This window comes from Pongo abelii, chromosome 12, assembly GCF_028885655.2.
Source record: "Pongo abelii isolate AG06213 chromosome 12, NHGRI_mPonAbe1-v2.0_pri, whole genome shotgun sequence".
NCBI classification, from domain to species: domain Eukaryota; kingdom Metazoa; phylum Chordata; class Mammalia; order Primates; family Hominidae; genus Pongo; species Pongo abelii.
Genome location: NC_071997.2, coordinates 121,729,264 through 121,751,545, shown reverse-complemented (window position 1 = coordinate 121,751,545; position 22,282 = coordinate 121,729,264). Strand labels below are relative to the sequence as shown.

The following is a 22,282-nucleotide window of genomic DNA, read 5'->3' as shown; positions in this document are numbered from 1 at the left end:
GTAAATCGGGAGGGTGCACTCAGCCCTTAAGCAGGAGGCTTTAACTCCTGAAGTGCTTAGTGAGAGAAACTAAAACACTTGTAGGGAGGAAAAATTCCGGCAGAATGGCCCATCCTCCTGGGCCATTTGCCTCTCGGTCCACCCAACCCGTGGAAAAACCGGACCTCCAGGGCGGCTCCCGGAGGCGGCTAAACTATCAGGTCGCAAGAACGCGGAAACGCGAAGCAGCAGCTAGCGGAGCCCGCAGGCCAGGGTGGGACTGTCACCCGGGGGCGGGGCTAGGAGGGGCAGGGCGAGGCGAGGTTGGCCAGAAGTGGGGGGGGCGGAGAGGAGGGGGCGGGGCGGAGCGAGGATGGCCAGGGGATTGGGCTAGGTGAGGCCGACCGGGAGGGGCGAATCTGGGGGCGGGGCGAGATGAGGCCGGTTCGAGGACTGAGCGAGCCCGGGCGGGCGGAGGGAGGCGGGCCCGTGGGCGGGGCGAGACGAGGCTGGCTAGGGGGCGGGGCGAGCCCGGGCGGGAGGGGCGAGGCGGGCCAGAGGGCGGGGTGCGTCCAGTGGAGGGGCGGAGCGAGGCGGGCCCGGGGCCTGGCGGTGCGCGGAGGGGCGGGCCCTGGCCGGGCGGTCCCGGGCGAATCCCGGGAAGGCGGAAGGCTTCGGCGGAGCTGCGCCGCCGAGGCTGAGCGGTCCCTTCTCGCTGCGGCCGCCCAGGTGCCCGCGCCCGTGGCGCTATGGAGGCGGCGCTGCTGGGGCTGTGTAACTGGAGCACGCTGGGCGTGTGCGCCGCGCTGAAGCTGCCGCAGATCTCCGCCGTGCTAGCGGCGCGCAGCGCGCGGGGCCTCAGCCTTCCGAGTTTACTTCTGGAGCTGGCAGGGTAAGGCCCGGGGCGGCCGGGGCTGCCTCCTTCCCCCTCGCAGCTGCTGCCCGCTGGGAGCCCGGGAGAGCCTCGGCTCTAAGTAGGGCGGGGATGATCCTTGCGCGCCGGCGTCGCAGCTGGCAGCGGCCGAGGGTGAACTAGGGAGCCTAGGGGCTCGGGGTGCTCTTCCCACGGCCACCCACCACCCGCGTACATTGTTTCTCACCAAGCCCCGCGTGGCACGAATTGACTGCGCACGCCCATTTGACAGATGAGAAAACAGACCCAGCGGAGGCAGCCCTTGGTGCGCTAGTGACAAAACCTGCTGGCCCTGATCAAGGCCATTTGCACCTCGAGGCTGTCATATTCATTGTCATATTCATTGTCCCTAAACTCACCACGCACCGTCAACCTCGTTCTCGGGCCTCGGTTTCCTCACCTGTGAAATAAGGGGTTGAACTAAGAATGGATGAATCTCTTCTCTTCTCCCGGTGGTTGGTGGGGAATCTTTCCTGGTTATTTAATGAGATTCCTTGGGAGAGGGTCTTAAGACAATTGCATTCTTGTAGAAAGAAGTTTCCTTAGTCATCTGTAAGGAAGTTGGAGAGTCTCTGCAGTTGGGAAGGGGTGACGGAGAGGTCATTAAGTCCTTGATTCTGAGGCAGCTTCTAGGGTTTTCCTATTCAAAGTATTCATCATGCCAGAGCACCAAACTTTTGGGGTATCATTTTTGAGCCCCGACAATAGGAAAACACATACCTCAACCTGGTGGTCTCGCCCCTTCCCGCTGGCCAAGCCAGGCCCTCCACTTTGCTCCCCGCCATCACCCAGTGGGGTCTGAAGGCTGGTCCTCCACACAAGCCTTCCTGGTGGGCGGGGTGGGGGGTGCGGGATACAGGATGGGAAGAAGCCAAGGGGTGCGGGGCAGAAAGAGGAGACCTCAGGTGTGGGAGGGTGAGGGGTCCCACTCAGGCTTTGGACCCCGCGCCGGCCCTATGGAGCCCGGCCCTGGGCACAGTCATCCAATGGGGGGCTTTGAGGGGAAATTTTTGGGAAAGGCTTGCGGTGGGAGGGACTGTGACCTCTTCTAGGCTTGTGAGTGACTCTGCCCTGCGGGGTGGGGAGGGGAGGTCCCAGGCTGGATGGCAGGGAGGTGGGCAGCATGCGTTTCAGGCTGGTGCCACCACCAGGCTGGCAGCAGAGAGGCTGGAGCGATGAGGTTGTGGCAAAAGACACAGGCTGTAAGTGGCTGCAGTGACCGTTCAGGTGGGAGAGGGGACAAAGGGCATGAAAGCCAGGAGTGGGATTTGGCCGTGGCCCCTTGCTAGGTCCGTGAGCTGGGGAAGCTGAAGCCGGACCCATGAAGGAAAAGAAGCCAGGCTGTCTGTAGAGTCTGTAGATTCCCTCCTGCCACCAGCCCCGAGGCCTGCATTTCCACCACCTTTGCACCATTGCTTGAAAAACGCAAACCCTCAGAGATACGCAGGTGAGGACTCATATTAGATCTGCCAGCTGTCACCTCTCCCAGCTCACCTTAGTGAAAGCTAGACCTCAGGCAGTGGAAGGGTCTTCCTGGGCATGGGAGCTCAACGGTTGGGTGGGGCAGCGGCTTGCTGCCATCCCTGCTGGCCTGTCTAAGGGTCTTACAGTTGATCACATGCAGGTAAAGGGGGCTCTGTCAGGGCTGGTGCACCAGCTCTGCAGCCTCCAAGCCAGGGCCAGGGCCAGGCACATAGACTTCTGTAAATGGGCTTGGCTGTGTCAGGGCCCATCCCCCTGGCCCTCCTGTCTCCCTGCCTGCCTCCCTTATGCTCCCTTATGCCCTTCCCGGCCTTGCCTGGGAGGCCCGCCTGGGGCTTGCCATGCTTGCCAGCTGGGCCCCGGGCCCCTGACCAGTTCAGGCAGCAGCCAGAGTTAGAGCAGAAGGAACCCCAGGGCTGTCGCAGTCAGCCGCCTGGAGGGCACGGGCCCTCTTTGGGTCTCCATTTGAGCAAACTAAGAGCCTGGTTTTGAGAGCATTGAGTCAACTGGAGCATGAAGTGTGTCTTAATTATGCCAGAAAAGCCTTTTTAGTGTGGCTTGGTGTGAAGGGTAGGAGCCTCTGCCCAGGGACCTTCCTCTGCCACCCAGGGGCATTCCTTGTAGCTGGAGCCTTCCCCCTCCCAAGTTCCCAACCTTGCTGTTTCTCCTAGGGCTCTGCTGGGCTCTGCCTCCCTGCTCTCTGCAGCCAGGAGCCTCCTGGAACACAAGATTCATCCAACCTGCCCCGCCTGCAGCCTTCCATGGACTGCGGCCCTCCCCCGGTGGACCCTTAGGCTGTAGAGCCTCGGCCTCGGGGTAGGATGCCTTTGGAGCCCACCACTTGCTCCAGGTCACTTGTCCCCCAGCCTGGGTGCGGGTATGTTTTGTTTAACCCTCTACAGGTGTTGAGGGAGAAAACTCCAATGGTTGCATGGAGCAGATGGGAATGGAAACAAATGGGGCTGTGTCAGATGCCCGGCTGGCATGATTTTATTATGATAAGCACTGTAGCGATTACTTATTAAAAGAAACTTTAAAGGGCCAGGCATGGTGGCTCATGCCTGTAATCCCAGCACTTTGGGAGGCCGAGGCGGGCAGATCACCTGAGGTCAGGAGTTCAAGACCAGCCTTGCCAACATGGTGAAACCCCGTCTCTACTAAAATCACAAAAATTAGCCAGGTGTAGGCCGGGCGCGGTGGCTCACGCCTGTAATCCCAGCACTTTGGGAGGCCCAGGCGGGTGGATCATGAGGTCAGGAGATCAAGACCATCCTGGCTAACATGGTGAAACCCCGTCTCTACTAAAAATACAAAAAATTAGCCGGGCGCGGTGGTGAGCGCCTGTAGTCCCAGCTACTCGGGAGGCTGAGGCAGGAGAATGGCGTGAACCCGGGAGGCAGAGCTTGCAGTGAGCCGAGATTGTGCCACTGCACTCCAGCCTGGGCGACAGAGCAAGACTCCGCCTCAAAAAAAAAAAAAAAAAATTAGCCAGGTGTAGTGGCACACACCTGTAGTCTCAGCTACTCGGGAGGCTGAGCAGGAGAACTGCTGGAACCCTGGAGGTGGAGGTTGCAGTGACTGAGATCGCGCCACTGCACTCCAGCCTGGGCGACAGAGCAAGACTCCATCTCAAAAAAAAGAAACATTAAAAACTAAAGGAAAGTCACTGTCCCCACCCTACCTCCCCAGGCTGCAGGGACGGGGGGAGTTTGAATCCCAGGGAAAGCAGGGAGTAGACGACAAAACCTGCAGGGGCAGCAACGGCTGCATCCAGATCAGCCTCGGGAAATCAGGCTCTTCATCTTGTATGTTCTTGGTGTCTATGGGCCTCCGTTTCCCCAAGTGGTCTGTAAGATGTGGAAGCCAGCATGGATGACCCCTGGAGGTGAGAACGGGCTCTGACATTCCCAGGTTCTCAGGCCTGGCCTGCGGACTGTGGCTGCGTCCCAGGGGTCAGCACACAGTTATTTCAATGGTGAAGACCCCCATAGCTTTTGTTCTTCAGCACTCAGTGGCTGGCTGTGGCCCCACAGAGGGGCTGGGGTGCAGCCTCCCCCTCTCTCAGCCCCCCAGGCTCAATCTCACAGGGGAACAGAGGGGGCTGCTCAGGAGGCTGGCAGAAGGAGAGTCCCTGCGGCAGGGCAGGGCTGTGCAGAGGCACCGCTTGTCTCTGAAGCTGGGAGGTGGCCCAGCTGCAAAGCACCCGGAGGGCCTGCAGGCAGCTGGGGGTGGGGACCCTGCTGGGCATGGTGGGGGCCTCCACTCGGGGACCAGGCATGGGGGAGGCCCTCGTGCTCAGGGCGACACTGTGCCCTCCTCCGACTCCGCCCCCAGCTAAGTTGTGCACTGTCAGAAACAGGCCAGGGAGGCACAGCCTGTTTGTGAATCGGGCTTTTCCAGGATTCTTTCCCAGCTTAGGAGATTGGAGACCCTGGGGGGCCCCTCCTGTGCATTGGAGTCCCATGGTTCTGGCTCCCCTTTCTTCCTGACCTGAGTGGTCCGAACACACAAGTGAGAGGGAGGAGCCACAAAGCTGGGCGATGGGACACACAGGTAGCCCCAGGAGACCACAGGGATTCCGGTCCTGAAGGGAGATGGCTGGGTGTGAGGGGGAGGCAGGAAGCCCTGCCTTTTCTTTTGAGAAGGTGGGACCCCGGGGTCTTCGCATCATCCTCACAGCCGGAATCTTCTTAGCGAAATCGAGGGTGGTTCCTCACGCTTTTCCCCCACTGCCCTCTCAACCGGGCAGCTCTTCTGGAAGGCAACTGGACCATCCAGGTGCTGTTCTAACTCCTAAAACACGGCCACAGACCCCCCGTCCAGGGATGGCTGCGGCTTCTCGGATCCTTGCGCCTCTGCAGCTTCTCAGAGTGGAGGGCAGATGTGTGCAGCAGCTGAGGGGCAGCTGCCGGGGTCAGTGAGAGCCCAACGGGGCAGGCAGGCCAGCAAGCGTGGGCCCAGAAGGCCCAGTCTCATATTCTTGCTCAGGGATTTGCCTTCTGTAAAAATCCTTTGTAAGCGACCATCTCAAGGCACTCTATAGAGATCGTGGGTATTGCACTGTGGCCCGGTGCCCAGTAAGTTCTGGATGCTCCAAAAATTGTACAGATGATTCAACTGAATTCCATCTATTTTGTTCCAAACCTTCCTCTTTGACACTGGTGTGTCCACACCCTCACTGCAAGGATTCGGCAAACTGACCTCAGTGTTCTGGGTGCCTGCCGGCCCCGACAGCTGCGTTTTGGGGCAGCCGTGTGGACATGTGCCCTTCTCTCTCCAGATTCCTGGTGTTTCTCCGGTACCAGTGTTACTATGGGTATCCGCCGCTGACCTACCTGGAGTACCCCATCCTCATCGCGCAAGGTAACAGCCCCTTCCCTGTCCAGCGGGCTGCCACGGGTCTCCCCTTCCTCCCTCACTCTGAGCCTTTCTCTTTCAGATGTCATCCTTCTGCTCTGTATCTTTCATTTTAACGGGAACGTGAAGCAGGCCACTCCTTACATCGCTGTGTATCCTTTCTGAATCTGAGCCAGAAGTGGGAACGGGGGTGTTATTTGCGAATAGTATGCATTGTGAAGCAGGCTTCTTTACCAGATGTGTATTTTTTGGTTAAACTAAAAAAAAAAGAAATCCCAAATGTAAATGTGTCCACGTACACCAGAGATGTCCTCAGTACAGCCCCTGCTGCTCCTCCGAGACCAGCATGCCCTGGGCAGTGCCAGCAGGCGGAGTGAAAGGCAGATCGGTAGAGTCCACCCCTGCTAAGAGCAGCATCGTCCAACTGCATTAGTTCATCTGAGACATTTCTTCCTGCCCTGATAATGTCCTCCGAGGATTGGAAGCAATAATAATGAGAGTATCCGGCGCCTCTCAAGATGTTAGCTTAGAGGCTGAACCTTGAGGTCTGAGCGGCAGTTGTTGGCCCGGAGGCTTGCAGTGGGAGTCTGGTCAGCTCACAGATGTGCCCCGCTCAGTGGCACTTCCTGTGAATGAGAGTGAGGCTTCATTTCAGTTCTCTTTGTAAAGACTCACTAGTTGAACGTCACACTCCTTAAAAAGCCAGGAGAGTGGTTTTTTTTTGGTTTCGTTTTTGGTGTTTTTTTGAGATGGTCTCGCTCTGTGGCCCAGGCTGGGTTGCAGTGGTGGGATCAAAGCTCACTGCAGCCTTGACCTCCTCGGTCAAGCTTGATTGCCTTGAGCAAGTGATCCTCCCGCCTCAGCCTCCTGAGTAGCTGGGACTATTGAAGCATGCCACCACACCCAGTTAATTTTTAAATTTTTTGTAGAGACGGGGTCTCATTATGTTGACCAAGCTGTAAGATGTTTTAACCTTTTTTTTAAGAGACAGGGTCTCACTATGTCGCCCAGGCTGGAGTGCAGTGGCTGGATTATAGCTCACTGCAGCCTCGAACTTCTGGGGCCAAGGAATCCTCCTGCCTCAGCCTCCTGAGTAGCTGGAGCTACAGGTGCATGCTACTATGCCCAGCTAATTAAAAAAAATTTTTTTTAGAGATTGGGTCCTGGTATGTTACCCAGACTAGTCTTGAACTCCCGGACTCAAGCGATCTTTCCACCTTGGCTTTCCAAAGTGCTGGGATTACAGGCGTGAGCCGCCCCTTCTGGCCCAAGAAAGTGTTTTGAATGGCACTAGCTGTCAGTCTGTCCTGCCACATCTGTGAAATAGCCTGAGCTGTTTCTTCCCATGCGCTCTTCAGAGTGGAGGAAGGAGGGCAGAGCCAGGCCTGTGGCCCGAGTGACCTAAGCGCAGGCCATGAGAATGTGGGTGTGGAGTGGTGGGAAGCAGCTGGCCTGGAGCCAGACAGGACAGGTCCCTGCCACCACAGGGGTGGCTTCAGCATACGGTGTAAACTGCGCATCCCCCATCCGTGACATGGGATCATAATGCCTCTGTTTTAGAGTTGTTGTAAGAGCTAGAAGTACCAGAAACACAGTCAAGCAGAGTAAATGACAGGGCCATTGTGGTGGTTTTACTAGAAGCGAGGCTCTGCAGCCTGTGTCTAGGGAGGGAGCTGGGTTCTGGCTGAGTCCTGACCCTCTGCTGTTTCCCCGAGTGGTAAGCTCTGCTGCCTCAGTTTCTCTCTGCAGAAAGAGGGATTGCACAGCTGTACTGCACCTCAACACTTCACGGTCAGTCCCAGCTGGTTAAAGGTTTTGGTAAACAGCACTTTGAAGATGAAAAGAGTTATATAATTTACTTTTGAAATAAAATGCAACAGCTTTGTGCAGATGGTGAGGCTGCAGATTAGAAAATTTGGGTGCTGGTGGCACTGGGAGATACCACATAGCTGGATGCTGATGGCGAGTCTGTAGTATCAGCAAGATGCTTATAATCTCCCATTGGTTGTGAGTTACGGAGAGCAAAAGAATAGGGTTGCCATATTAATGAATACTTTTATTTTTATTTTTATTTTATTTTATTTTTGAGACAGAGTCTCGCTCTGTCGCCCAAGCTGGAGTGCAGTGGTGTGATCTCCGCTCACTGCAAGCTCTGCCTCCTGGGTTCACGCCATTCTCCTGCCTCAGCCTCCCGAGTAGCTGGGACTACCGGCGCCCACCACCACGCCCGGCTAATTTTTTGTATTTTTAGTAGAGACGGGGTTTCACCGTGATAGCCAGGATGGTCTCGATCTCCTGACCTCATGATCCGCCTGCCTGGGCCTCCCAAAGTGCTGGGATTACAGGTGTGAGCCACCGCGCCCGGCCTAATGAATACTTTTAAATATTGCTTGGGATATACTTCTACTGAAAATTACTGGCCAGGTGCAGTGGCTCGTGCCTGTAATCCCAGTGTGTTGGGTGGTCGAAGTGGAGGATCATTTGAGGCCAGGAGTTTGAGACTAGCCTGGGCAACATAGTGGGATTCCCTAGCGCTCCAAAAAAAAGACGAGAAAACATGAGCCACACATGGTGTCTCATACCTGTCATCCCAGCTACTTGGGAAAAGTTACTTGTTTTCGACCTGAAATTCAAATTTAACTGGGTGTCCTGCACTTTTATTTGTGAAATCTGGCAACCCTACAAATAAATCATCTGTAGGATCTCAGGAGTTCCTACTATTGGTCGAATTTTATAAAATGTATATTCAGAATACACAGAATGAGGTAGGATAGAACAGAATTGGTTGGGGGAGGAGTCACAAAAATTAGATTTAAAAACTGAGTTAGTGTTTTAAAAACAGGATTCTATCCAGCCAGCTTCGAGCTACCTTCTGGTGTTGATCAGGCTGTGGGTATTTTAGTTCCACTGACTTTTAGCACAGGGCATTGTCTGTTTCAATATCTTCATTTAATTAATGTTTGAAATTATAATAACAGCAGTCTCTTGAGTCGGTGCTACGTGCTTGTAGGCATTTTATAGATAAGCAAATCAAGGTGGAAAGATGGAAAGTGACTTGCCCAAGGGCACTCCAGAGACTCTTGGCTGTCCCCTTCCAGCCCTGGCCTCTGTCTCCTGGGTGCTCGTTCAGCTCCCTAGCTGGCCTCTCTATTCCTGTGGCGTCACCGAGCTCGGTGCACATGCCTGACTCCCGGCATTGCCTGCCCCAGCTGTATCATTTTTACAGTGGAGTTAGTGGGAAAGGTGGAAGTCAGTAAACAGAAGTTCACATCACAGCAATTTTGCAGAACATTCCTGCTTTATAATGTTGGACTTCTCCTTTAAGTGCTTAGCTTTTGACCATAAATCGGAGATGTCTGCATGGTCCAGAATTCAGTGGGCAGTGAAAACCACTAGGAATGTTCCCAATCCTAGGGAGCAGTCCATGAGCATGGATGTCTTTGTATTTCTGTTCTGTAACCTGCTTTCGTTCTTTTGAACTCCGAGCAGGTGTTCACTTGCGACCCTTTTCGTCCCTTCCAAATCCGGCAGGTTCTGGTAGCGTGTCCTCTTGTCCCACCCACCTGGCTTCCGCGTGCCGCTGTCTGTGGTCTTGGTTTGTATATGTGAGACGGGAGGGTGGTGCGGATGTGGGTGACCCACTGTTGTGTCCCTTAGCACTTGGTAAGATTGGTGTCTTCTTGGTTCGTCCTTGCCCTGCAGAAGTGGATCATAGACCTGGCCATGGTAAGTATTGTACTTGAAAAGAAAGTAGGAGGAATAAGCTACCTTGGAGAGAACTTGATAGATATTATATACATATATATATATATATTTTTTTTTTTTTTTTTTTTTTTTTGAGATGGAGTTTCACTCTTGTTGCCCAGGCTGGGGTATAATGGCGCAATCTCGGCTCACCACAACCTCCACCTCCTGGGTTCAAGGGATTCTCCTGCCTCAACCTCTCGAGTAGCTGGGATTACAGGCATGTGCCACCACACCCAGCTAATTTTTGTATTTTTAGTAGGGACAGAGTTTCGCCGTGTTGGCCAGGCTGGTCTCGAACTCCTGACCTCAAGTGATCCATACGCCTCGGCTTCCCAAAGTGCTGGGATTACAGGTGTGAGCCATGGCACCTGGCCACTAGCAGTTTTAGAATGAAGAATTGAGCATCAGTTAACTAGCTTCTTCTTAGGTTTATAATGGCATGTTGGCCTTGTCCTGGAGAAGGGCTGCCTTTTTTTCATACTTGGCTCAGGGCCGAAAATTTCCAAGGGCTTCTGAGGGTGGTTTGGGATGTGTTTGACCACAGACCTCTCCAAGGTGACGGAAGTGAATGTTTCTACCCAACGAGAAAAGAAGGAGGAGAACTAACTGGTGGTCACAGGGCACTGCCTGCCACACCCAGACCCACGAATTTCTTTCCCCTTTCCCCCAACATCTTGTCTGGAAAGTAGACTAGATTCTCTGTTGAATATTTCTGTTACATTTCAACCCTGTGACTTTGGAGAGCAAATAAGTAGGGTTGCCATATTAACAAGGAACACTTTTTCAGTACATGTATGTCCAAAACACTGCATGGGGCCAGGTGGGGTGGCTCACGCCTGTAATCTCAGCACCTTGGGAGGCCGAGGCAGGCAGATGACCTGAGGTCAGGAGTTGGAGGCCAGCCTGGCCAACAGGCAAAACCCCGTTCTCTACTAAAAGAAAATACAAAAATTAGCCAGGCATGGTGGCGGACACCTGTAATCCCAGCTACTTGGGAGACTGAGTCAGGAGAATCGCTTCCACCCCGGAGGCGGAGCTTGCAGTGAGCCAAGATCACGCCACTGCACTCCAGCCTGGGTGACAGAGCGAGACTGCATCTCAAAAAACAAACAAAATATTGCATGGGACATACTTGTACTAAAACACTATTTGTTGTTGTTCTGAAATTTAAATTTATCTAGATGTCCTGTATTTTTATTTGCCAAATCTCACAACCCTGTAAATGAGCCATCTCTATTTTCTCAGTAGCTCTTACTACTGATGAGTTGGGGTGGTTCTAGTTCGGGGGTGATTAGCCCCCATACAGCAGCTGTGAGCCTTCACCCCGAGGAAACATCCTTCTAGCAGTGTTGAGATATAGGCTTGTCAAGAATGGCGGGATGTGGTGGCTCATGCCTGTTATCCCAGAGCTTTGGGAGGCCGAGGCGTGTGGATCATCTGAGGTCAGCAGTTCGAGACCAGCCTGGTCAAAATGGCGAAACCCCGTCTCTACTAAAAATACAAAAATTATCTGGGTGTGGTGGCGCATGCCTGTAATCCCAGCTAGTCGGGAGGCTGAGGCAGGAGAATCGCTTGAACCCGGGAGGTGGAGGTTGCAGTGAGCCAAGATCAAGCCATTGCACTCCAGCCTGGGCAACAGAGCGAGACTCCGTTTCAAAAACAAAACAAAAGAATCAAGTTCAGGGGTCAAGGGCAACAACAGCTTTTAGGTGTTTCTTCTGTGCCCTTAGCAGTAGTCGTCTATTCTAACCATACATTGATGATATAACATTTCGTGAAATAAAATTTTGATTCTCTCTTTATCATGTGAGGGCTGAACACCAGGCTCTGTGCTGTGTCTGCCCATAGCCCTCCTTTACTGACTCAATGAGTGTTCCTCACGCACCTGCTCTGAGGTACCAGGGTCTGGGGCACAAGGTGGCCCAGACCTGAGGGTCATGCAGCCCCAGTGCAGGAGAATGAGCAGGGCCTTCAGAGCTCACACATGGTAGCAAAACCCCAGAATCCTAGAGAGGAGTAGGTGCTGCTTGAATCAGTGGAAAACCTCAATTGTAGAATGTTCCATTTTTTGGCTTTCAAATGCAGGTACCCAAGATCATTCCCCCAGAAGTCCTAAACTGTGTATTCATGGTTAAATTGCTAATTCATATACTCATGGTTTATTCATAAGAAAATGATTAAAGTACTTAAAAATGATCTGCAAGGCAGGGCACGGTGGCTCATGCCTGTAATCCCAGCACTCTGGGAGGCCAAGGCAGGTGGATCACAAGGTCAGGGGATCGAGACCCTCCTGGCTAACATGGTGAAACCCCGTCTCTACTAAAAATATATTTTAAAAAATTAGCTGGGTGTGGTGGCGGGCGCCTGTAGTCCCAGCTACTCGGGAGGCTGAGGCAGGAGAATGGCGTGAACCCAGGAGGCAGAGGTTGCAGTGAGCTGAGATCCAGCCACTGCACTTCAGCCTGGGCGACAGAGCAAGACTCTGTCTCAAAAAAAAAAGATCTCCATAACAGCTAAGCATCCCTTCTTTCCAATCCTGTTCCTAGATTAGACTCTGTTTTACAGAAAAACTTCATAGTCTCCAATTGAGTTGATGTGATAAGACATTCTAGGGCTTGGTTAGGCCCAAACCAACACTACTTCAGGACTGTAAAGATGGCTTTGCTCCTGAAAGATGAATCTGGTAGAATATCTAGCAGGCAAGCTTGTGTTTAACACAAGTGTATTATAATGTGGTCTGGACCCTGATGTGTGTGAACAAAGCCAGCTTCCCCAGCTCTTTGCATCCTGCACCAACTCCTCGCCACCCCGCCGATCCTGTGTTCTGGCTGGTTCTCTGGTGTGAGCCCTCCCCTGCAGTCCTCCCTCCTCTGCTCTGTCCAGGTCTCCTGATTGCATAAGAGCCCCTCTCCTCACAGGTCTCCCTTCCTGGGGTCAGCCATCCTCCGAGCATCTGCACCCAGCTCTCAGGGTGACTTTAGTCCTGCCACAGGCCTGACCACAGGTTCTTGGTCAACTCCTCTGCCCAAGAGCACTCCCAGTGGTTCCCTTCTCCATAATTCCTTTTTTTTTCTTTTGTTGTTCAGGCTAGAGTGCAGTGGTGTTATCTCGGCTCACTGCAACCTCTGCCTTCTGGGTTCAAATGATTCTTGTGCCTGAGCCTCCTGAGTAGCCGGGACCACAGGCACATGCCACCACGCCTGGCTAATTTTTGTATTTTTTGTAGAGATGGGGTTTCACCATGTTGGTCAGGCTGGTCTCGAACTCCTGGCCTCAAGTGATCCTCCTGCCTTGGCCTCCCGAAGTGCTGGGATTACAGGCTTGAGCCACTGCACCTGGCCTCCCTTCTCCATAATTCTTCCTTGTCCAAGTGACCCCTTCTCTCCTCCCAAGTCATCCTGGGTGCACCTTTATCATCACGTTTGCCAAACTGCATTATTATTAAGGATTTATTCCCTCAGCAAGGATTTGTTGAGTGCCGGCCAGGTGCCAGCACTGTCACAGGTCCTGGGGACCCAGCAGGAAACAGACAGAGTGTTCCCCATGAGCTTTCCTTCTCTGGGGGAGACAGAAGGTAAACAAGCTGCTCTTGTCAAGGCCAGCGGCTTTCATTCGCGCCAGAGCCTGTGGCCAGTTCTCATTCCTCTTCTTCATTCATATCTTGGTAGCTTTTGACACCATTGATCAGGACTCCTTCTTGAATCACTTTGCCCACCGGGCTTCCAGGAAGCCTTGCTCCCCAGTGATCCTTCCCCTTGATCCTTTCTGTGTCCTTGCTGGTTCCTCCTCAGCTCCCTGACTTCAGTGTTCCCAGGGCTCCAGCACACACCGCACAGCCAACCACTGGCTACCCTTGCCTGACGACTGAGCCTCTCCAACCTCGCGTGTCCAGAACTGGGTTTCTGATCTTCCACCCTGCCCCTCTCCCACCTTCATCTCAATGTGTCTCAATTAATGGCAACTCCGTTCTTCCACTGCAAAGGCCAGAAACACTGGACACTGGAATCACCCTGGATTTCCTTTTTTTTTGAGACAGAGTCTTGCTCTGTCGCCAGGTTGGAATGCAGTAGCACGATCTTGGCTCACTGCAACCTCCACCTCCCGGGTTCAAGTGATTCTCTTGCCTCAGCCTCCCAAGTAGCTGGGACTACAGGCGCGTGCCACCATGCCCAGCTAATTTTTGTATTTTTAGTAGAGATGGGGTTTCACCATGTTCACCAGGACGGTCTCGATCTCTTGACCTCGTGATCTGCCCGCCTCGACCTCCAAAAGTAGTGGGATTACAGCGTGAGCCACTGTGCCCAGCCAGATTTCTCTTTTTGTCACATCCCATTACCACTCCCTCAGCAAATCCTATTGGCTTTGCCTTTGAAATATATCCGAAACCTGAACACTTCTCACCTCGTCTGTTTCTACTGCTGTCGTACAAACCCAGGTGACTGCACTAGCCTAACTGGTCTCCTGGGTGTCACCTTGTCTCCCTTCGGTCTACACTCAACCCAGAGACTGGAGTTTCAGCTGCTGAAGAGACTGATGCTGGCAGGGCTGGTTGTCAGCGTCGAGGATGCTGTGCAGAGCAGCAGGCTGATTTGTGAGGATCTCTTACCTCACTGTATAGCAGAGGCCTGAGCGCACCACCACACAGACTATCAGAATAGCCAGAAATTCAGGGCTGAGGCGCCGCGGCTTGCTGCTAGAGTTTATGTTTGTCAGTTCAGAACAGCATAGTTTTCCCCAAGCTCTAAAACACAATATCTCAGTACTTTTTTTTTTTTTTTTTTGAGACGGAGTTGCACTCTGTTGCCAGGGCTGGAGTGCAGTGATGTGATCTCAGCTCACTGCAACTTCCGCCTCCCAAGTTCAAGCGATTCTCCTGCCTCAGCCTTCCTAGTAGCTGGGACTACAGGTGCCCGCCACTACACCCAGCTAACTTTTTTGTATTTTTAGTAGAGACGGGGTTTCACCATGTTGGCCAGGCTGGTCTCAAACTCCTGACCTTGTGATTCATCCGCATCGGCCTCCCAAAGTGCTAGGATTACAGGCCTGAGCCACCGCGCCTGGCCCCTCAGTACTTACTTCTTATTGGAGGTGTAGAAAGATGAACCTCTGTGGCCGAGCATTGATTCTTTCTCATTCTCAATTTCAAACTAGCTCTGGCCATTAGTTACCCACTGCACGGTGGAATCTGTGAGTTATAAATAAATGTCTTAGTCTGGGCGCGGTGGCTCACACCTGTAATCCCAACATTTTGGGAGGCTGAGGCAGGCAGATCACCTGAGGTCAGGAATTTGAGACCAGCCTGGCCAACATGGCGAAACCCCGTCTCTACTAAAAATAAAAACATTAGCCAGGTATGGTGGCACGTGCCTGTACTCCCAGCTACTTGAGAGGCTGAGACAGGAGAATTGCTTGAACCTGGGAGGTGGAGGTTGCAGTGAGCCAAGATTGTGCCACTGTACTCCAGCCTGGGCAACAGAGTGAGACTCTGTCTTAACTAACTAACTAACTAAATAAATAAATAAACAAATGTCTCACTATTGCATTCTTTTTCACCAAACTTAGGTTTCAGCTTTGTACAAATCCGTTATTATTTTGACACTCCAGCCTGGGCGACAGAGTGAGACTGTCATAAATAAATAAATAAACGTCTCACTATTGCATTATTTATCACTAAACTTAGGTTTCAACTTTGTACAATTCCGTTATTATTTTGACCTGAAAATTTGGCTTCAAAAATGCTTTGAGTATCTGGTGCTCTTTTGCTTTTTTTTTTGAGACAGGAGTCTCACTCTGTCGCCCAGGCTGGAGTGCAGTGGCACGATCTCGGCTCACTGCAAGCTTCGCCTCCCGGGTTCACGCCATTCTCCTGCCTCAGCCTCCCGAGTAGCTGGGACTACAGGCGCCCACCACCACGCCCAGCTAATTTTTTGTATTTTTAGTAGAGACGGTGTTTCACTGTGTTAGCCAGGATGGTCTCGATCTCCTGACCTCGTGATCCACCCGCCTCGGCCTCCCAAAGTGCTGGAATTACAGGTGTGAGCCACCGCATCCGGCCTCTTTTGCTTTTGTAAACAAATCGACTCGTGACTTTCTCACATTTTATCTGCAAACAGAATCTATGTACTTTCATCAGCGCAGCCAGTAAGTTTGCACAGCTCCAGTGTCTGTGGAAGACGAGAGACTCAGGAACTGTGAGTGCGCTGACTTGGAGCCTCTCTTCCTATACCTGTGCAAGTAAGAACCGGACTCAGATGGTGGGGAGGCCTTTGGTAGCACCAAGTGTCTACCTAGTAGGGTGTTAAGTTGGTGTTGAAGTAACGTGGTCCCTGGTGCTTTACTACTTTACAAATGGCTACTCAGCTAGAACCTCCTAAGTGTATCCATGTTTACAAAGATGATTTAATGCAAACTGCACTCCATTTTCTGTAAGATCTAAGTTGCCAAGAAAAAAAAAAGTGAAAGCCTATTTTTCTCCAAAAATCTGGCCTGATATTAATTAGTTCTGTCTTCTTTGAAAGGATAAAGAGGTTGATTATATCGAATGTACTAATTTACCTTAAGAATTTGAATATAACAGGTTTTAAAAGATGAAAATCATACAGTGGCTTTTGAGAGTGAATAAGATGTGTAGTGATGGAGATTTTCGGCAGCCACATTGTTTGGTCTCAACTTTAGAATTTTCACTGTTCATTTGGATTCTTACAAAAACTACCTAAAATACATATATGGTATATGTAGGTAGAAACATTTTTATAATTCAGAGCTATCACATTAGTTGGATTTACTAGTTTTAGATATTTTAAGTAGACTTCATCACGGTTCTTCTGCATCTTAAAGGGCTAATGTCTCCATCCATGGTTGCTGGTCTTTATATTCAACAAGTTACTTGTCTTAATTATGTCTTAAAATCAAGACTTTCTTTCTTTTTTCCTTTGACAGGGTCTCGCTGTCTCTCACAGGCTGGAGTGCAGTGATGTGATCTTCGCTCACTGCAGGTTTCCAAGTAGCTGGGAGTACGGGCACACACCACCACACCTGGCTAATTTTTAATTATTAGTAGTAGTATTATTTTGAGACAGAGTCTCGCTCTGTCGCCCAGGCTGGAGTGCAGTGGTGCAATCTCGGCTCACTGCAACCTCTGCCTCCAAGGTTTAAGCGATTCTCCTGCCTCAGCTTCCTGAATAGCTGGGATTACAGGCACACACCCCCATGCCTGGCTAATTTTTGTATTTTTAGTAGAGACGGGTTTTCACCATGTTGGCCGGGCTGGTTTTGAACTCCTGACCTCAAGTGATCCACCCGCCTTGGCCTCCCAAAGTGCTAGGATTACAGGCGTGAGCCACCGCGTCCAGCCAATTTTTTGTAGAGAGGAGTCTCGCTGTGTTGCCAAGGCTGGTCTCAAACTACTGGGCTCAAGTGTTCATCTCACCTCAGCCTCCCAAAGTATTGGGATTACAGGTGTGAGCCACTGCACCTGGCCCTGTATGTTTTCTTTGGAGAAATGTCTGTTCAGATCGTTTGCCCATTTTTTAATTGGGTCATTTGAGTTTCTTACATATTCTGGTCATTAACCCTTGTCAGATGTGTGGTTATTAACAGCCTTTTAAAAAGTTTGTTTGAGAGTCCTTTGTTGGCCGCCTTCCTAACTGAAGTCTTCTGTCTACTTATATGATTGAATTCTTTTATTTAAATGATGATTTAATCAACTATTTATGTGGTGTCTGTGTGTAAAGCCTTGGTTTATCAAATGTGTCAACAAAAGATTTTATAGGATTTGGCCTCTGCCCTTCAGGGGCTTGCAGTTTAGTTGGAAGATAGACCAAAAAACTACTATGTCAGTATGTGCTAAATGCAGAATGTGTTAGCAGAGAGAAGTTTTGACAGGCTGGTTTTGGGCTAGGAAAGGCATGCCTTGAGCTGCAGGCAGTGGTCTTCTCTAACTCCCAAGTCATGCCGCTCCCTGCTCTCGTGTGTTGGTTTAAACTGTTACTCCAATTTCCTAAATGTTTACTAAGTAAAGGGCTATGGCACACAAATAAACTAAACAAAATAGTTCTAATTAGACCCTTGGAAAAATCTTCCCCTTTTCTGGGCCTCAGTCTGTTTATCTATAAAATGCAAGGATAGAAATCAGGGATTCGAAAACATTTACTGGTTGTTTATTTTTTGAGACAGAGTTTTGCTCTTTTGCTTAGGCTGGAGTGTAGTGGCACGATCTCGGCTCACTGCAACCTCAGCCTTCCGGTTTCAAGCGATTCTCCTGCCTCAGCCTCCCAAGTAGCTGGGATTATTACAGGCGCCCGCCACCACACCCAGCTAATTTTTGTATTTTTAGTAGAGACGGGGTTTCACCATGTTGGTCAGGCTGGTCTCGAACTTCTGACCTCATGATCCACCCGCCTCAGCCTCCGGAAGTGCTGGGATTACAGGCGAGAGCCACCGTGCCTGGCCAAAACATTGTTTTTAATTAGTGGGAGCCTTTCTTTAAATAAAACTACCCAGATGCTCAATTTGTAAATGAGAGTTGCTTTTGGAGGGTCGGGGATTGCAGGTTAGCACAGAGACAGTGGAAGGGAGCTCAGTCTCTCTGGCTTTCCACAGGCAGTGCTCGAGTACCTTCTAGGTACCTTCCCTCACAAGCAGCTTCAAAACCACTGGGCCATTGGGGTAGGGTGCATGGCTGGTTTTTTTTGTTTTTTGTTTTTTGTTTTTTTGAGACAGAGTCTGGCTCTATCACCCAGGCTGGAGTGAATTGGTGCAATCTCAGCTCACTGCAACTTTGCCTCCCAGGTTCAAGCGATTATCCTGCCTCAGCCTCCTGAGTAGCTGGGATTACCGGCACCCACCACTACACCTGGCTAATTTTTGTATTTTCAGTAGAGACAGGGTTTTGCCATGTTGGCCAGGCTGGTCTCGAACTCCTGACCTCAGGTGATCCGGCATGGCTAGTTTTTATGTAATTATGAAATACAGCACTATTTGGTTTTCTGTACTACCAAACTCTATCAAGAATAGTTAATATATGTTGTTTAAAAAAGAATAAAAATAATTAAAAAATAATGGTTAATATATATTGGGATATTAAAAGGGAAAGACATTATTAGCTAAGCCCCAAAATGTCTGAGAGGCAAGTTACTTATTGCTGCAAGTTTTCTTTTACAGCAAGAATAATCACAACCTTAATGACCACCAATGATTTTACAAGTAAGCAAAATATCTTCACTTCCTTTTTGAGTTTTGTGCTATTTGTGTCTCCTTTATTTGTAAACTGTCTTAGGGTTTAATGGATGGACTTGGCTCTATTGGATTACACATTTAGAAGACGGCAACAATGTATTCCTAGTCTTATTGGTCACCCTTTTTATTATTAAGCCTCTCCTTCTTATAGTACAGGGGATAGAATATGCACAAGACGATAGATTCCTATCTCCATGGAACTTCCACTTAAGCAGTGGAATTGGACGTGAGGTAATCACACAATTCCCTATTGAATTCTAATGGGACATGGTTTGGAAGAGTAGGGCAGGATGAGCATCTAAGGAGAACCTGGCCTAGTTTGCAGGAGTTGGGCAGATTAATTTGAAGAAGAGCGATCATAAGGATGAATAGAGGTTTAGCCAGAGGAAAGGATGTGGGCAGAGGCCAGACTCTTAACAAGGAGCAGCACTGTGAAGGTCATGAGCGAAGGACAAAGGGCTAGAGTGCGAAGAGCAGGGGGAAAGTGACAAGCGGGTGAGTTTCAGGAGAGGAAGGACGCGAGGCTGGCAGTGGCCCAAGTATCCAGGGCCTACAAGAACTGCCTACAAACAGTAGGAAGGCTCTGGAGGCTTTGAAGCAGGGAAGTGGTGTCACCAATGGGCTATGTTTTTGTTCTGTTTCTTTAAAAGAAAAAGCTGTCACGGAGGAGGAAAACTATGGTTAACCACAAAAGAATTTAGTAATTCCTTAGGCTGTTTTCAACTCCCAAATCAAGCATATATTATACATCTTTGGAAAATGATTAGAACAGATGGTGTCACCTGTGAAGATCAGAAAATGTCCCCAGCATGTAGACCTTTTAAATGAGCTAATTATTATTTGAGAAATAGTGCTTCAGAACAGAGATATGTTTGTTAATCTCTTCCTGGAGGTTATACCTTTGCTCGAATACTTTTTGTCAGCTCTGATGGTAGGACTAAAATTGTTCTGGTCGAAGCATAAACTTTGATCAAGTGCAAAATGGGAAGGAAGACAGGCTTGGGTCTTTCCACAGGACTTGAATTCTCAGCATGGAAAGGAAAGTCAAACCACAAGTAAACAACAAAACCTATACATTAGAAATTAAAAGATCAAGATTGTTCTAATTGTGATTTATTTCTTATCTATGACAGCTGTTCTTGAAAGTGATCAGTATATCCGGGAGTAACTTTTTTGTTGTCGTTTTGTTTTGAGATGGATTCTCACTCTGTCGCCCAGGCTGGAGTGCAGTGGCGTGATCTCAGCTCACTGCAACCTCTGCCTCCTGGGTTCAAGCAATTCTCCTGCCTCAGCCTCCAGAGTAGCTGGGATTACAGGCATGCGCTACTATGCCCAACTAATTTTTGTATTTTTAGTAGAGATGGGGTTTCACCATGTTGGCCAGGCTGGTCTCAAACTCCTGACCTCAGGTGATCCGCCCACCTCAGCCTCCCAAAGTGCTGGGATTACAGGCGTGTGCCACCGCACCCGGCCTGGGAATAACTTTTTAAAAACAGTTCAGCTAAAATCTTACATGTGTTTTTCAAACACAAAGATATCTTAAATCTCATTAAACCTATTTATCAGGAGTGTATCTGTACCTTAAAGTAGTAGTTAAGTCACTGTTAAAGTTATATATATATTTTATATATATTTATTTATTTTTCCACAAAGAGACACATTTTCATGGTTACTTGAATATAAAATATGCCTTGTCGTGTGGGCCAGTTTTTCAGGATGATCTTAACAGAATATGTTAAACCACCCTTGCTTAACATGGAATGTTCTGAGACAGCAGCACCCTCAGGACTTCAGATGAGTAAAGGCATTTTTAAAAGTTATAACCCTTCTTAGGCTGGGCACAGTGGCTCACGCCTGTAATCCCAGCACTTTGGGAGGCCAAGGTGGGCAGATTACTTGAGGTCAGGAGTTTTGAGACCAGCCTGGCCAACATGGTGAAACCCTGTCTCTACTAAAAATACAAAAAATAGCCAGGCGTGTTGGTGGGCGCCTGTCATCCCAGGTGCCTGGGGGGCTGAGGCGGGAGAATCATTTGAACCCAGAAGGTGGAGGTTCAGTGAGCCAAGACAGGCCACTGAATCCCAGCCTGGGTGACAGGGCAAGACGGTCTCCCCCAAAAAAAAAAAATTTATAACCCTTCTTAGCCAGAGCCACATTACTATCAATTGAGCACTTAAGATGATAAATTATTATTTATGAAGTTGGGCCAAGGGGCCGAAAATTGTCATTATGATAGGAAGATCATTTCCCCGGAAATACCTGGAACCAAAATTGTTCACTTCGGAGGTTGGGGGTGAAGCTTTATTTAGGCTTATGCTTTGAGCAGGAGGTGGTTTTGCTCTGTATTGTAAAGACGGTTTTTAATATACTTTTTTAAAATTTCAGTTCTTCTACGTTTTGTGATCATGCTGGCTTTAAATATATGGGTAACAGTGACAGTACTTCGCTACCGGAAGACCGCTATAAAGGCTGAATGATGGATACATTATTCCTTCACACAGTGGATTCTGAGCAACGGAACCAAAGGAAAAAGAAACTCTTTGCTAAATTAAGGTCTTTTACAAATTTAGTAAATCAGTTTATAATCTTTGAAGCCAAAGGCTTTTTTAGACTTGAAAGAGCCACTGAAATACCTGTTTAAAAATACCAATTTTCCTCCTACTTCCTCACTTCATTAGGTTATGGTACTGCTCAGACATCTGCAGTGTTGAGAAGGCAGTGACTGTTGGAAGTCATCCAAGAAGCCCATTTTGAGGCCATTTTGACCCTTAAGTTCTCTATGAAGAACATCGATTTGTTGGCTTTCAGAATCTTTTAGGAAATAAATCCTCTCCATGACAAAAATGAACATGAATGGAGTGGCATTTTGTTCCAAGTCAGAGGTGGGCACCTATAATAAATGACTAGGGTTCACTTTCTGGGACTGATGTTTAATTGTAACATAGATACAACAGGGTGGCCTTGTTGTATATAATACAGTATTACACCTGCATGTGCTCTAGCAAGGATACCAAGGCAAGCATACATGTAACTGGCTTGAGTTTGTACCAAAACAGTCCTTCAACTTTGCACTGTGCCTTAAGTAATTACTAACAAAAGGTACTACGATCAGCTGCAATCTCTACTTTCGATGAGGAAATCCCAGTAAGCTTTCTGATTCAAGTACAATGATGCCATTTTTTTAAAGGGCCACAACTATAGAATTACCACTGTTGGAATTTGGTACAAAATATGTTTTGTCTATTGAAAACACACACGGTAAAGGGTGTTGTTAGGTAGGTTCTGTCCAGTTCTTACGGATTTTTTTTCACATTATAGTATTTTTACCCTAAACTTGATGTTGAGATTATTATATACTGTATTTTCTTCTAAATTAACCCTAATGTTTAAAACTCACTTTCCCCCTTTAATTGAAGGCATTGTTTTATTATATGCAGTAATGATGTTTACCAGAGATTATTGTTTCCTATGCAAAATAAATTTTCATATTTTGAATTCTGCTGAGTCAACTGTCAATTATTAATATGACTATTTTATGTAAGGTATAGTTTTTAAATAAACTGGTTA

At 49.4% G+C, this 22,282-nt stretch overlaps 1 protein-coding gene across 10 annotated transcripts; it reads left to right on the top strand.

Annotated features, from left to right (window-relative positions):
• The first annotated feature begins 560 nt into the window (after positions 1-560).
• On the top strand, positions 561-22,210 carry SLC66A3 (solute carrier family 66 member 3). Of its 10 annotated transcripts, none has more exons than XR_008522519.2 (8): positions 575-871; positions 5,655-5,737; positions 5,814-5,883; positions 9,400-9,457; positions 15,592-15,712; positions 16,418-16,473; positions 18,641-18,682; positions 21,101-21,185. XR_008522519.2 is itself a non-coding variant. In XM_024242193.3 (7 exons), exons 1-7 carry the CDS (start codon positions 729-731, stop codon positions 21,190-21,192), a joined length of 609 nt encoding a protein of 202 aa, XP_024097961.1. In that variant the 5' UTR covers positions 561-728; the 3' UTR covers positions 21,193-22,210. The 10 variants fall into 10 exon arrangements, 6 of the variants coding, with proteins under 6 accessions (XP_024097961.1, XP_024097962.1, XP_002812334.1 ...); XR_002913834.3 differs by lacking the exon at positions 16,418-16,473 and adding an exon at positions 21,394-22,210 and having other exon boundaries at positions 584-871; positions 21,101-21,268; XM_024242193.3 differs by lacking the exon at positions 16,418-16,473 and having other exon boundaries at positions 561-871; positions 21,101-22,210.
• The last annotated feature ends 72 nt before the right edge of the window (positions 22,211-22,282 follow it).

Bases quoted from the DNA above. Each gene is read 5' to 3' on its own strand.
- SLC66A3 (XM_024242193.3), top strand. From the start codon at position 729: ATGGAGGCGGCGCTGCTGGGGCTGTGTAACTGGAGCACGCTGGGCGTG. The intron at 872-5,654 runs GTAAGGCCCGGG...TTCTCTCTCCAG, and splicing joins TTACTTCTGGAGCTGGCAGG to ATTCCTGGTGTTTCTCCGGT. The intron at 15,713-18,640 runs GTAAGAACCGGA...TTTCTTTTACAG, and splicing joins CTCTTCCTATACCTGTGCAA to CAAGAATAATCACAACCTTA.